Here is a 16,694-nt window from a genome sequence, read left to right on the forward strand (position 1 = left end):
TTTTTTTTTACAAACCAATAATTCAAATCACTCGGAGAAGGAACACTTGGCACTAGGCCTCATGGTAACATAAACACGTCAAGGAAACAAAAATCACAAGAGGAAATTTCTACTTCCACCCATAGGAAGCTTTTTCAATCGCTTGTTTTTCGTCTGGAGTGAAGCCAAGGATGCTCTGTATGGCAGCCAAGTGGCCTGTCGTGTTCTCCTTATCAGTCAGGAAATAATAAAACGCTGATTTAAGAAACTTGAGCGTCACTTCCGCCTCCTGTTCACCCTTGGATTTATTACTTTCCAACAGCCTCCTGTACATGGTCTGAAATATTTTTATTAGTGTAAAACAAAAGGTTAATTTATTACAAATATAAGTGTAATATAATTGAATTTTGAAAGGAATAGCATTCGTAAAACAATTAGTTTTTCCTTTACTACTTCTTTTAATGGATTTGCCTTAATCACATGTTATCTACTTATGGCCTAAATTGATCAATCACGGGTAGTATATGATTTGGAGATCTGGTTTAGCCAGGGTTTGATGAAAAAAAGCCTTGCAATTACTTGCGAAGACCTTTATAAGATCATCCTCTTCAGGCGAAAGCTTGCCATGTAACCTTAATCTTTATTTTGTTTAAGAATTAGAGTCTTGTACAAAATGAAGTTGGGTACATAGTTTGAGTACAGTAGTTACAATGTATAATTTTTTTTTCTTTTTAGGTAAATTTTGTTTTTTAGAGGCGAGGAAAATTTGTTTAATAATGATAATTTGTCTGCCAATTTGACTTCGAGAGAAATTTGTACAAAATATCATGAGATTTATACTGCATAAAGAAGAGAATTCCAGAGACAAATAAACATAAACCTAATATCTTTATTTTATGCTGAACAGGCACGGGCCACTTATTGGGTCTGTCTTCACTTGCAGGTTTTTTAAATTACTCAAACGCATTTTGGCATCGTGCCTTCAGTCAAGTACAAAGTGCCGAAACACGTTTGAGTAATTCGACAAACCTGCGAGTGAAGCACACAATATCAATCTTTAATTCAGTTATAGCAAGCAAATTTTATCTTTCGATTTTTGAAGAGAATCAATTAAGTAAAGGTTTAAGTTTTTTCATTGGCTTTCTGCTCAGTAAATTAGTATGGAATTGAGATAACAATTTTTCATGAATAGAGTTCGGTGGGAAATATTTTTTTATTTGAAAAAAGGACAGTCAACAAAAAATGCAACATATCAGCCTTTACTCTATTAAAACAAGTGAGGCAAAGACCATCTTGAGAGAATTTATGGAATACAATGTAGGGTATTGGTCACTGGATGGTTGATCATTCTAATCTTCTAATCTAAATTAATCCATATATGTATTTAGCAGTCATAAATGATCATATTAATTATTTTAATTAATTATACTTTTTAGATCTTGGTTTAGGTGAAAAAGCTAATATTCAAGCCCACGACCTTCGGCTCAATACACCACTGCTCTAACCACTTGAGCTATTGAAAATATTCTTTTCCCAATATATTCCCTTTCTAAAATTCTTATATTATCCATATATGTTTTGCAGTTATAATTTACCATATCAATTATACTTTTTTATCTAAGGTCTTGGTTGAGATGAAAAAGTTAGTGTCACGAGCAGGATTCGAACCCATGTCCATCAGCTTCGACAAGCTTAGTTCGAATCCCACTCATGACACTACCTTTTCATCTCAACCAAGACCTTGGATAAAAAGAATAATTAATTAAATAATTAACATTGTAAACATACATATATTAATATATTAATTAAATAAGTAATCCCTTCGTTAACAGCTCCCTGACTTCATAAGTCAGAATTGAATCCTGATTATATGGCATTTGAACTGGCAAAAAGAGGGAAAATTCAAAAGGTTGTAGAGTGAGATGAGGAGTTGGTGTCTGAGTGGAGTCTCAAGTGGTTAGACCAGCGGCATAATGAGCCAAAGTTCGTGGGTTCGAATCCCACTTGCTACACTAGCTTTTTATTACAATCAAGACCTTAAATAAAAAGCATAATTTATTTATATTCAAATTAAATAAATATCTTTACAGTATTTGAGATGTTTCTGAACAATTAATTCAAATTAATAATGATAATACAAATGAGTTATTTTCAAATTTTATAATTGAATCTGATTTTTTTTAATACTGTAGCCGCACTTTGTGATACCCACAAATACATCGGGCAGCAATCATCTTGAGATTTTTGTTTTGTTTTAGTGTTTGTACCCAATTAAATGAAATATTTTTGTTTTCCATATGTCAGACTAGACTACTTAACAATGTTTCTGGATAGGATCATCAGGGAGGGAGAGCAACTTTACCCAGAATTTGGTCAAAAATAGTGACTTTTAAGGGTAGGAAACGGTCTCTCAGGCACTACAACAATTTTTTGGTAAATATAGCAAGGTTTTTAGGAACCTTAGCTGTACCTTTACAACTTCATCTGCAAAACATGGAGCCCAGATCTGTCCCCCATACAGCAGAACTGAACGAACCAATGTTTTGAACAATTCATTTTTAAAATCCCATTTTTAAGATTTGTAGGAAACAAATATACTTAAAACTATAGGGATTCTAACATTACTCTTCATGACAGTTTTACGCTGTTTTTCTTAATTTTCTAGTGGATAAAAAAAGAAACTACCAGGGGTATATCATTGTAGCGTAGAGGTCTTTTCAGTCTAACCGATCCTGATTTCTGAACAGGCACATTGTTTTTTGTACATTCACATCTAGTGTTCCAACCACAGCGGCAGATCCTTCTATGAATACGCAGTTATGGCTACACCTTCATTAGGAGATTTGTGATACTATGTCTCTAATATGACTTTGCACTTTCACATTGTACCCATTGTTAATCAAGAGGAGTACGGAGGAACTGGACCTGGTCCTGTCACCTCCTAAACCCTATGCCCACACCTTACCCCTCTTCCTACCTCAATCCCTACTCTAATCTCACAATCCAGCCCCAATGATGTGGAATAAACCAAACCCCCATCAACATAGTAGGCTGGAAGGGCAATGAGACCTATCAGCAAGGCCTCAAAGCGCTAAAAATCGCTTTGTATTGGAAGAATACCTGGACAAAGAGTTAACAGCCTAACAGAGCAGGGCCTCCAGTGGGCCATCATAGCGGAGGTTTGGAGGTGCAAAAATTCCAAAGGATCAGTTACAGTACATTCAAAAAGCGGCTTTCCTGCAAGAACCAAACTGCCAAGGAATGGCTTATGGAAACTGTACCTCTTATCCACCTTCTGTAGGGGGCCTACATCAGGGTTTATAAAAAAACCTCTAGAGTGGCCATATTGGTGCTACGAACACTGCCACTATTCTTGGGCTGATTAAATCGCAAAACTCAGGTATGGAGGGTCATTAGTCAGAGAATAGAAAGTAAAGGTCTAACACTTGTGTCTAACTTGTATAGAAATCCTTTAGGGCTCTAAGCAAAGCCAACTTAAAACTGCATCTTGGCTTTGCAATGATAACCCTAAGGGTCATGAAAAAAGCAGTAAAAACTGATGCTGAGGGTGCTTCAAGCAACCTACAGGACAGTAAAGCTGCAACAAATGCTTCTCATGTGGCCAAGGAGTACATCATCAATTGTAGCCCTTAAGAAACCCTGGCTAGTAAAAAGTAGAGTAGCTGGATTGGGAGGTAAGGGAAGAAAAATCATATATAACCACACGCAACAAAGCATAAGAACATGCATTTCAATTAAAAATGAACTACCATGTCTTTTCACTTACGAGCTCTGTTCCAGGGACAAAACAGTAATTAGATTAAATATATAAAGGAAGGAGTCAGGACGAATATGATGATAGCCTCAACCTACATGCCCTATGACTCAATAGGACCTCTACCGACAAAGGAAACTGATGGCTTGATACAATACTGCAGGCAAAGTAGCTAATCATTGGAGCCGATGCTAACTCGCACAATGAGGTATGAAACAGCAAAAACACCAACAAAAGAGGTGAGAAGCTTTTAGAATTTGTACTAGCAATCTTAGTATTGTTAATAAAGGCTCTGAACTGACATTTGTAACTAACTGAAGACAAGAAATTATTGATATTACCTTTGCTACTCGCTGTACTACAAACTGGATTAGTGAATTGATTTATATCAAACTCAGACCATCAACCTACATGGAAAGCACATTATTGGGTAAAACATGTAATGTGGGTTGAAACCCCCGAAACACAAATTGGGAGAAATACGGCGAGTTACTGGGGGAAATACATCAACTACAATGGCTAACATTAAAAATACCCACGATATTGAGCTAACACATTACACGTTACATTCTACGCAAATATAAGAAGTTATAATAAACTCATATCATGAAGCCTGCCCTCAAACCACCTACACCAACAAAAAGAGAATCCACTGGTGGAACGACAAACAGGTTCTTGGACTGTTTGTGTCCAATGAGCGAGTTCCATTGTTCCCTCATTTTCTTTTTATCCTTCTGTCTGAGATGCTCATTGATAGAGTGCATTCCTATGCCACTGAAGGGCTCGGGTCCTATCAGCGGTATTAACCCTCTCCTTCCAAAGGCATCTGCTTTCTCGTTGCCTTCTACTCCTACATGTCCTGGAACCTAGCAGATGACTTTGTTTTGCATACCTAATTTGTTGGTTTTGCAACTCAGCGCCATCTTTGAGCTAATGGTGTTTGGACTTAGCACTTTGATGGCTGCTTGGATATCTGACATGATAGCTATTCTTCTTGTTTTTGTACTCTTTATTCAGATTGAATTGGGTACATCTTTCGATTACATGAACCTCAGCTTGGAAGATACTAGTGTAGTTTTCCCATAGGTTCTGAGTATTTGGTTCCAGTTAACAGCCACCCGTACCATCTTCAAATGCAAAGCAACGGCTCAATGAAGACAAACAAATAAAAATAAATAAACAAAAATTAAAAAAAGGCAGCGACAGTCAATGACCTAATAATTCTAAGGATTAAGTCAATTGCACTGAACTAGTCGGTACAATAAGCCAGAAGGCTGCAGTTCTCGGAGAGCACAAACCCTGCTTTTTGGTAACTAACATTATCATTAGATCTGCCATATTGTTAACACTAATGCCTTCTGCACTATGGTTATGAAAGAATTTAATTATATCTGACAAAAAAGTGATAAAAAGAGTGGGCTTAGCTTTTCACCCTGCAAAATTCCCTTAGTGATGTTAATCGGATCTGATAGGATTCTATACTAATTCTGGTAGACTTGTACAGTTTTTATTTATTCTGTCCAATTTACTTTCTCCTAGATTAGACAATTTTTTGAACAGTTTATCATGAGGTATGAGGTCACACCCTTTGTTTGACACATAATAGCAGTTTTGATTTTTTTTCTTCAAACCCTGAACTAACCAAGAAACCAGACCTTAAGGTCATATAATCAACATTTATAATTATCTCGTCTAATAAAATTACAGCTACTACGACTTAGTCTAGCTCTAATGTATCTAAAAGCCCGATATAAAAGACTATATTACATCAAATTAAATGTAATATAAATGAATTCAGCAAGTGGCTACTATTATGCAGTAATTTATCATTTTTCTAACATTTCTATTCAGAAATTGATAATAAATCACGATCAATTTATTCATGATGCAACAGATCAACAACAGCAAAAATATTCTATATATTACATTTTTTAAAAATTGTGTAATTAACAACATGCATATTTACAAAATGTACATTGGTTTTTGTTTTATAATTTATTAAATTTGAAGCCCAAAATAAAAAGGTGAGGTTTAATATGATACAGCAAAGCAAAACGATTAAAAAGAAAATATCGACTTACCCTTATTACAAAAATTTAACCTTGGGATTTAAATTTGGCAGACAAAAATAAATTAACATACCAATTTAGAGGCTGTTTCTATCATTACTTCACAGTGTCCTTTGAACGTCTAAATTTGAAACGAAAAGAAGCAATACAAAAAAATAAAAAGATTCTGATGTACAATTTACATAATCAGAAAGCAAAATAGATTTCTAAGAAAAATCTAAAAAAAAATTACGATAATTGCAATCTAAAACCTAAGAATAGACTAAATGGTTTTTAAAAGAAATCAAACATGCGATTATTAGTAAAATAATTTGTTATTTATAAACACCAAAACTTCTTTAAAGTTTTAATTAAAAAGGAAAAAACAAGAACTAGCTAGCTGTTTATAATAAAAATTCGTGGGTTTATCAGACTGTTTCCAAATAAAAAAATAAATAAATAAAATTTAAAAATAAAAAATATTACAAGTTAAAGAGAAAAAAGCATTCAAGGTTTGTTAGAAGGATTAATGCAGTTATTACCATTTTAGGTTCAAAATTTTATCGTTTATACAATTTTGTTTTAAATCATTCATGGAAACAATTTAGGTTACATCTGTTAGCATGAATTTTATTTTTTATTACTTTTTATTTTATTTTTTTAACGTGCAATATTTTGGGCTTCTCTTATCTTAAAAAAGTTTGCTTAGTGTCACCTGTAATAAAGATTAAAAGAAAATGTGACACCTTAATAGAGCTTACGGTGCACAAATTACATTTAGAATAAATTTTGTTTATAAAATGGAATTTGTAATTATTAATAAGGATATCTTTTGCCAAGAGTGCATGTTTTATTTTTTAAGTAGTAGTAATTTATTCTAATTAGATGTGTGCAAGAGACCACAAACCCCAAAATAAACATAAGTTGAGTGATAAATTATATAAAGTGTACTGGAACTTGTATTCCAGTTGAACTTCACAGACAAAGAAAAATATATTTATAAAGTCGCCATATAAGTCCATTCCTTTAAACTTTAATCAAATTCGTAACTGTTAAAAAGTAATTACGAACAAAAAATTCAGTAACAGTTTAAAAACAAAAACATACTGGATTTGTATGAACGCTTGTTATTTAATGTTAGAAATAGAGACCATTTTTCTTTCACGAATACTGGATCAATGTTTGGTCTTGAGGATGGTTAGGGTTTTTTTTAATGACTTTTTAGTTTTTATGAAGAAGAAAGCAAATTCAGTTGTTACTGCCAAGTTTTTGACTTATTTTAAGGTCATCATCAAGGCAGAACAATCTTAAATATGACTACAGATTGACTTATTTAAGTTTTTACAGGCTAAGTTTTTTACTGAGTCGTCCTTCAAAGAAATTTAACTAACTTTAAAAAACTTAAATATGTCAATCTGTAGACATATTTAAATTTTTTTTGCCTTGAGATGACTTTAAAATAGGTCGAAAGCTTGGTAGTAACAAGTGAATTTGCTTTTTCTTCAAGACCATACATTATTATCCAGTGTTCATGAGAAAACTGTTAGACCAAACAATCCCTGCACAGCAGATTTCTGAAAATTATGACAGCATCCATTGTCACTTCCCATAAATTATTTTAACATATACAACAGGGTTTACTTTATTTACAAGAGATTACAGATGCGAGATCACCAATTTTAATAAACTTTTTTTATAATAGGTGAAAAAATATTAGATGACAAGAATTGTTTTAAAAGTGATTTACATGCTTTTTTTTTGTTTTGTTTTTTTAATTAAGTTTTTCTGCCTTTGCAGTGTGTGATGAGAAGATAATAAGTAAGATTATTACAAACAATTATTCTTCTTAATTGAGAGAAGATAAATAAAACATTACACAATAATGAAAAGATCCTTCCGAAAGTAGGTCAAATTTGGATATATTTAAGCAACCTTTAAATTCTTTAAAGAGCTTAAATACAAATTTTTCTGGCAATCTAAAAATAGATATTTTTAGACAGTATTAGCTGGGTGTATTTTTTCCTTTGGTGTTCAGATTTCCACTTTAAAATTCGTAACTCTTCTCGGTTTTATCTAAATTCAATAGCATTCAACCAGTGGAAAACCTATTCTTTTTTCTGCCTATGTCAATGACTTTTAGATTTCAAGGATTCATAAGGATGAAATCAACAAAAATACTTCATTTTGTATTTCTGATTCTAATTTATTTATGGAGGCTACGCTTGTGCCATTAAGTGTAGGTCTCAAACCACAATAGTTTTTGGTGGAGTCATTCCAAAGTTTGTCCAAAGTCAGTCCAAAATTAAAAAAATTTTGAGCAAAGGTACAAAAGAACAAATATAAATTTTGTTTCTTGCTAAAATTAACCTATTTAGTTGCTCGTTCACTATGTTAAATTGTGTTTGGTATTGTTGATACTGAAATACATAATTTGTAACTAAACGACATAGCTAAGTTGGTTTAAATATTTATTTTTTAGATCTAATGGAAACTTTACTGGGGGTTTAGAATGCTATAAAACACATAATGGCACAAACATTGCCTCTGTAAATATATTGAAACCTGGAGAAATAAAATAAAATGTTTGAGCATTATACCTTAATGTTGCTGACATAGCCTGAAAGAAGAAATAATCACTTTTCCAACAGTCGTATGTTCATTTAGAATACGGTTCAGAGGAGTTATAAACTTTTAGGTGGAACACCGGACATCAGTAGAAAAAACTGTCCCCAGGGAAACAGTCCAAAAATGTCTATTTTTTATTACAATGAAAATTTGTTTATTCTTGTTGTTGTATTGTTCACTTCTATTCTGACATATTTTACAGAACACGTCTCGTGGTTTTTGTAACTTTTTATATATTTGATCTCATTCGTTTAATATGCTCCTACTTATTATTTTCTTATCCTAAAGGAAAAAGCATATCAACTAATACATAATACCCTTGAAATACATGCACAACAAAACCAGAAAAACCTTATTTAAAAAAAAAATAACTTTTTTTGCTCTAAACTCATTGAAAAGAACAGTCTCACAGAGCTTCCTATTTTTCGACCTATTATTTAAAAAAAAGGTTTCATTAAACTCGGAGATCTCATGTCCCTAGCCTCGCTTTGTTAGTTACTTCCCTTATCATTATTCAACACTTAGAAATATATTTAATTACATTCTCATAAACTTTAAATTATTTAAATTATTACGAATAATTATTTTTATTTTGTTTTAATCACCTTGAAGACCAGGCGTTCAATATAAATATAATTTAAATTCCTACGGAGTGAATAAGTAAAACCGGACTGGTTAAATTAAAACACTACGACATGAAAACAAGAGAAACCAAGGCATTTCATGCAGAGGGGTGGATTTATTATTACAAATGTGAGTGCCAGGTATAAAGCAAACATCGTTCTTTGCGTGCTAACTTCTTGTCATTTGATTGTTGTCTTTTTTCACTTTGGATACAAACCTTTCGGCAAAGGTTCCAGATAGAAACAGCCTCCTTTCCACTTAACGACCCGTGCGTCTTCCAGAAATCTACATCCTGTGATGTACAAAAAAAAAAAAAAAATCCCACCCAAAACAAAAATTCCCAATGTTAGTACGGGGAAAACAACAAACTGAATAATATTTGATATAAAAGGAAGTATGATTTTTCTTCTTTCAGAAAAGTTAATACTTTTATTTAAATATGAGCATTGTTTTAATTTAAACGCACTACCTTTTATACTTTCAAAATTAAAAATGAAATTTGATCAAAAACGTAACTAGGGGGACAAACGGCTGGATCAAAATTAATTTTAGCTTGTGCAAAAAAATCAGTACTAATTAAATATTGTATTGAATTTAAATATCAATGTACAACATCAAAATAAATAAAAATGTATATTTTTTAAATTGTGAAAGTTCATTATACCTTAACACTTTCAAGCTCCGATTTAGTGACTTCAAGCTCTTTCAGCAGTTTAGGAAGGTTTTCAGCTTTGCTAGGCCCATCAGTCATGTCATCGACCTAAAATATTGTATTATTAGAGGAGATTCATCGTCAAACGATGTAAAATATACTTGAAATATTGCCGCCTCTTGTCCTTTGTTGAATAACTGTAGATACGTGGATTTATGCCTTTCCTCACTCTCAGTGAATTTCTTTTCAATTTCGTCCTTAGACTGCTGCAATTCTTCAAGTTGTTTTTTCAGCCCTTCATATTGTGGCTTCATTTCATAGTACCTAAAAAATGAAAAGAAAAGATGTATAAAAATATTTTGAACAACATGCAAAATCATAAACAAATTTCATTAGATTTATGTAAATATATTTTCAGAATTACCTATCATTAGCCTCTGCAAGCCTGTGAACCAACAAATCAATTCTACTACTATTATTAAACGTTTCTGGCGTGGAATGTACCTGAAATAAAAAAATTTTCAAATTAAAAATCATACTACTTAAAGTGAGCATTCAATTTAATTAACAATAATCTAACCAAGTTCTGAGTTCTTTTTACATTTTCCTGCACACCGTTAGGTGCATTCCGTGGTGAGGGATGGGGACTCAGGCTCAGCTCTTCAAAATGACCAGAATCTGCAAGGGAACATGACGTTGTCTCTAGAGTTTGCCTTCCTACTGGATCTATGGTTAATCTCAGTTCCCTAAAATTGAAAATGTATCATAAATGGTTCAAAATTAACATAAACAGAGCAATCCATATTTGCTTAGCCGAAATATAGCAATAATTGACTATATTAATTGGAATAAGAGCAAAACTTTTATTATGAATTACAAATTAACATTTTTTATTTATTTACTTTCAAACGATTACTAGTTTATTTATTTTTTAATTAAATGCTTTTCAAGCTAATTCAGCATTTATTACAGTCTGATTTCAAATAACGCATAAACAAAAGTCAAAAAAGATACTTGTTTAAATTTGTTTACCTATTAAAGTTAAGATGCATTAAATTCAAACAGAACAGGCAACCATATAAATTCATGCAGCTTTAACAGTTTAATCCTTGTTGCAATTAAAATTACTTTAGAATATTTTATTCATGGAAGGTCTTCATTGGGTCTATAACCTTAATGAGTAATGCCTAGCCTGCTTACTAATCCAGTACTGCCCTCCTAATAAAAGTTTGGATCCTGGGATTTAAAAAATAAATTCAGTTCATTTTCCATCATTTGGTACTACCGATTCCAAATATCCATTGATAAGGAAAGGTGAAAGTCAAATGGGGCCAGGTCTGGAAAGTACTTTGGGTGTGGTATGACTTCCCATACCAACATTCGTTGTCACCTCATTTTTTCATTCTGGCTGTATGTCTCATGTTCTGGTGAAAAAATACCTTTTCTGTTTAGTAGAGCAGGCTGTTTCTGGGGAAGAGACACCCGTTGCAGTTGGTTTGAGTAGATTTTTGCGATAATGGTCTGGCCAAGTGGCAGGAGTTTATAGTACACAATGCTTGCCTTACTCCACCATAAAGCATCAGATTGGTCATTGGTGAATATTTGGTTTTCACATCAATAAGACAGGGCCATTTAGTACAAACCCCTGGTGCAACTGTACAGGATCTGTTTTTAGACACGTGTGACGAAAAAACTTAACTTTGTGCCATGGAAGCTATGAAAGGCAAATTTTAAGAACACTAAGAGAATCGCTAAGAAGCTTGTTACTGTAGGTCAATTTATTTCCTCAGCTTCCACGTTGTACACTCTAGCAAGCTATTGACATGTTTGACTTGAATCAAAGTCGATAGCTACCCTCAATTCAAGACTGAAGGTCTAGCAGACTGTCGTTCATCTTCAATCCACTTATTACCCAGAAGCGAATTTTTTAAAGTACTTTTAAGCAATGCAACTCATATTGTTTCATCACCGAAAGTAGTGCAAATTTTACTAACTGCCCCCTAGTACCGGGCTTAAATTTATACAATGGTACAAAATATGAGTTTTGGAGCCCTGAGAAAGAAAATAATTTATAATATTAGTGTTATAATTAACACATTAATAATGTATAGTGTTTATAGTGTAGTTATAAATTATAATTTATAAGTGAACTGTTCAAGACATTTCTTTATAAACTGACACATTATCCTCTAGGTATTACATGATGTAAACTCTGATCCTCCTATGTAAATAGAATGTTTATTAACAGTATTAAAGCAATAACAAATGAAAAACCACATGAACTTTTCTGGTTACCTGGAAAAATAACTAGTCTTTCTTTATTTTACTTGTCTTTCTAAAATTTCTAATTGTGTGACAAATAAAATTTAAAAAGTTTTTGACTGCATTTCACATCATTGTTTATTTCAAAGGTAAAATAACTTTGTTTCTCACACTTTTTTTCTAAGCAGTTACTGTTTCACATATTAATTTTTATTTATTTTTTTATTAGCAATAACTTTTTAAATAAATTAGTAACTTCAATAGTTATAATGTTCTATAGTTGGCAATTAAATTGCAAAATTAAGTTTTAGTAGACACATGGGTTTCCCAAAAATTAAAAAAGAGAAAGAAAATAAATGAAAAAATTTTAAGTTAGCACACATAAAATTGAGTTGAAAGTTTTTACGCTAATAGCTACGTTATTAAGTTAGTTACCCCCCACCAGGAGAATGGCCATTTGATAATTCCTCGGTTTTAACCAGCCTCAGTTCCACCAGTTCTTTAGTCAGCCTGGCAATCTCATTTTCCTTTTCAGCGATGTCGGCCTGAGATTCTTGTAACATGGACTATGAAGAAGATTTGATTAGAATTTAATCTTTTTTTTTAAGAAAAAAAAATAGGAACTGTTATATTTCTAATAGAAGCATAACTCTGGTTAAATTGGCTGGAACAAAAGAAGGATGTAGTTACCCTTCACTGAGGTCATTAACAACTCATGCAGTTAGAATTACATAAAAGTTACATATAACTGTAATCCTTTTTTTTTTATTGCTGCACTTTTATTTTTACAATATACCTGAAGCCTTTTGATTGTTGCATTTGCTCTCTGGGTCGGGGTCAAATATTTGTCCGAGTCCAAGTGTGTGGGTGAACAGTGAACGATGAATTTTTTCGACCGGCCGCTGTACGTTGTTCCGTTTCTGGCGAAATGAGCATGGTCGCATTGTGAAACGTTGCTACAGCCGCTGAAACCACTCCTTAAAGACTCATTATCGTCGTCATATTTGGGGCTTCGGCCTCTTGAGTTTGAAGACAAGCATTGCTAACAAAAATTAACCAATAAATCCAAAAATGTAGGCAAACAAGTTTTGTTTTTTCCTTATTATGTATGTATTTAAATTTAAAATAAAAATGTTAGCAAGAAAGTCGCATGACAAATTTGACCTCTATCAGAAATTCATACCCTTAGTTAATATTCATATAAAATAACTTTAAAAAACAGTATGAGAACATTGTTAATATTTATATCTTAAAGTAAGAGTTTTGCTGTTTTAAATGATGAAGTAAGATTGCCTATGGTTAGTTGATCTGTAAGGAAATAAATTCATACTAAAACATGCTAAACATTAAAATAAAAGAGCATTACCAAGCTTTGGTGTCTTTCTAATTTAGGCCTCTGTTTCCTAGAAAGCGACGGTGTATAAGATACAGGTATTCGACTTGTAGAAGCATCGCTTCCACTGCTGTCCCTCCGCTTCAAGCTCTGACTTTTCTCCATTTAACCTAGTGACGAGTTGAAATAAAATTATACACATAATTTTGTTAAAACTGATAAGAAAATTCATATACTCCCGACCCTTTTTGATCATATTTTAATAAACGGTACATCGTACAACTTATGAGTCTTAGGTGTTTTTGTTGAGGCTGAATGTTGTAAAAGTCACTGGGTTGTCAAACCTGTCAGTAAAGACCCAATATGTGGCCGATGCTAGTTCAGCGTGTTTTTATGAAAGGTCATTTCAAAACATAAAATATTGTTACTTTTAGCCTTTTTTTTTAATGATAAAATTCAAAACGGTATAGGTAGAAATTTTTACAGTAATGTTATGCTTAAATATAAGTTAGCACTTAGCAATAGAAACAGTAGGATTTTGTTTAAAAAAAGTTTGAAGATTTTATTTACCCAGCGATAAGAATGCGCTTAATTTGACCAATAAAATTTAAGATGAGGCTGTTATCTTGAGTATGATCTTTGAAGTATTAGATGATGTGGAATGTAGTCAAATAGTCCTTCTTTTTTTTCTTTTAACAACTTCATATACTCCTGACCCTTTTTGATCATATTTTAATAAATGGTACATCGTACAACTTATGAGTCTTAGGTGTTTTTGTTGAGGCTGAATGTCGTAAAAGTCACTGGGTTGTCAAACCTGTCAGTAAAGACCCAATATGTGGCCGATGCTAGTTCAGCGTGTTTTTAATATAATATAATATATTAATATATTATATATATACAGGGTGAATTGCTACTCGTGCTACAAACTTCACCAGTAGATTCTTGACCCTAAAATGAACAAAAAAGTTCATATTGTCCATGGTCCGATTCTCAACCATTTCAGAGTAATTTCGCTTTTTATCGATTTTGAAAGATATCACGTCCTGGCGTCGGAAAATCGTGATATCTTTTAATCTAAACATTTCTCTTAAAATCTATAAGCACCGTTGAAATCCCCGTTAATTTTTCAATAAGAAGATGAAGGTACGATAAAAAGCCAAGAATCTACTGGAGAAGTTTGTAGCACGAGTAGCAATTCACCCTGTATATATATATATATAATAAAATATTGTTACTTTTAGCCTTTTTTTTTTAATAATAAAATTCAAACCTGTATAGGTAGAAATTTTTACAGTAATGTTATGCTTAAATATAAGTTAGCACTTAGCAATAGAAACAGTAGGATTTTGTTTAAAAAAAGTTTGAAGATTTTATTTACCCAGCGATAAGAATGCGCTTAATTTGACCAATAAAATTTAAGATGAGGCTGTTATCTTGAGTATGATCTTTGAAGTATTAGATGATGTGGAATGTAGTCAAATAGTCCTTCTTTTTTTTCTTTTAACAACTTCATATACTCCTGACCCTTTTTGATCATATTTTAATAAATGGTACATCGTACAACTTATGAGTCTTAGGTGTTTTTGTTGAGGCTGAGTGTCGTAAAAGTCACTGGGTTGTCAAACCTGTCAGTAAAGACCCAATATGTGGCCGATGCTAGTTCAGCGTGTTTTTATGAAAGGTCATTTCAAAACATAAAATATTGTTACTTTTAGCCTTTTTTTTTAATGATAAAATTCAAAACGGTATAGGTAGAAATTTTTACAGTAATGTTATGCTTAAATATAAGTTAGCACTTAGCAATAGAAGCAGTATGATTTTGTAAAAACAGTTTGAAGATTTTATTTACCCAGCGATAAGAATGCGCTTAATTTGACCAATAAAATTTAATAAGAGGCTGTTGTCTTGAGTATGATCTTTGAAGTATTAGATGATGTGGAATGTTGTCAAATAGTTCTTTTTTTCCTTTTAACAACTGTTCCACAAATTGATTACAGACCAGATCACAAATGCAGAGAATATAGTATGTTTCTCTTAAATGTAATATGAGAAATTATTATCTGTCCGGTTGGAATTTGGACAAAAAGGCAAATGGACCGTGGGTTGGGTATTTATTGATTGAATGTCTTGTGTCCTCTGTGTTGCTCTGGTGAATCTTCCCTTTCAGTATGACACAAAGCAGACTCTTCATTACAGAACTTTAAATCAAAGATATTTTTTCCTCCTTTTAATGGATTTACTAAGCCTAATGACTTTATTACATTAAAATATTTTTTTATTTATAAAAAAAATTATTAATATATAAAAAAAGTGATTTTTTAAGGATGAAAGCCTGCAATATCTTTAATGTATTACCCATGTCACTGAAATTTTCAATAATTGGATAATTACAGTCAATCCATATTGACATGCCAGGCTTCATGAGAGTTAAATCGTGTTAGAAGTGCAATCTAATTTTTAGAAAATGGTCTTTTGAAAATATACAAATAATATTTTTTAGTAAATTTAGTATTTACCTTAAGCCTAAAATATTTATGGAGACATTTGTTATGAGATATTAAGATAAAATAGGCCCCTGTTGGTTTTTGGATTGTTGCGTCGGATCTGCTGTTCTTATAGCAATTCAATGTCAAATCAAATCCAACGTGGACTTTCTAAAATTGAAAACTGTCAGGTACGATAAGGGGGATCTTATGTCACCAACCAGTTTATAAGGAACCAGGTTGTTGGAAGGACAGGATCGTTCAGGCACATCCCTCAAGCAGACTGAGAATTGAGATTAGCCTGCATGAGTGCCTGTTCGGCTGTTGGCAGGTAGCGCATGCGTTTGTTGAAATCGATTCCCCACCTTTTGTCTTAATTTCGTCCTATACGACTAATAAATAGAACAATTAGACGGTTTTCTGTATAATTTTGTGAATTAAACTACATAAACACACCAAACACCATGTTACATTTCGGTAAAATCTTCTTTCATCAAACTAAAATACAAATCTAGACATACGATAGTCACAGTACAAAATAATAAAGGAGGCATGAAAATAATACTGTCATACTGCATGTAATGTGGGAGATTTAACTAAAATATTTGACAACCATATCAGTTGTCAAATTTACCATTAGAATTAGGCAATGTTCAGAAAACAATTATTCAGAAATCGTGAGAAAACACTTGGAACACTATTAAAACAAGTTTATGATTTCAGCATATTCGTGAGAATTTTAAGCCCACTTGTCTTGCATATTTTCTGAACAATACTCTATCCCATATCAGTTTCAACATTCCACAATTTTCACTTTTTTAATTAAAATCCATGATCAGAAAGTACTTGGAAGTTGGAAAAGTTGGAACTTTGACCTTAACCTCTTAAATCTATTTTATGATTTCAACAT

General features: G+C 32.3%; 1 protein-coding gene across 4 annotated transcripts; it reads right to left on the reverse strand.

The window, feature by feature from the left end:
- Positions 1–16,114, reverse strand: LOC106665076. Of its 4 annotated transcripts, XM_014391256.2 has the most exons (11): positions 16,006–16,114; positions 15,818–15,955; positions 13,332–13,468; positions 12,762–13,007; positions 12,401–12,531; positions 10,284–10,449; positions 10,128–10,207; positions 9,865–10,027; positions 9,716–9,811; positions 9,269–9,343; positions 1–316 (listed from the first exon to the last, which is right to left on the reverse strand). In XM_014391256.2, exons 3-11 carry the CDS (start codon positions 13,461–13,463, stop codon positions 110–112), a joined length of 1,296 nt encoding a protein of 431 aa, XP_014246742.1. In that variant the 5' UTR covers positions 13,464–13,468; positions 15,818–15,955; positions 16,006–16,114; the 3' UTR covers positions 1–109. The 4 variants fall into 4 exon arrangements, with proteins under 4 accessions (XP_014246742.1, XP_024081640.1, XP_014246744.1 ...); XM_024225872.1 differs by having other exon boundaries at positions 15,818–16,108; XM_014391258.2 differs by lacking the exon at positions 15,818–15,955 and having other exon boundaries at positions 16,006–16,097.
- Between the last annotated feature and the right edge of the window lie 580 nt (positions 16,115–16,694).

The sequence above is a fragment of the Cimex lectularius genome, unplaced genomic scaffold (assembly GCF_000648675.2).
Source record: "Cimex lectularius strain Harlan isolate CLEC.00 unplaced genomic scaffold, Clec_2.1 scaffold32, whole genome shotgun sequence".
Classification (NCBI taxonomy): domain Eukaryota; kingdom Metazoa; phylum Arthropoda; class Insecta; order Hemiptera; family Cimicidae; genus Cimex; species Cimex lectularius.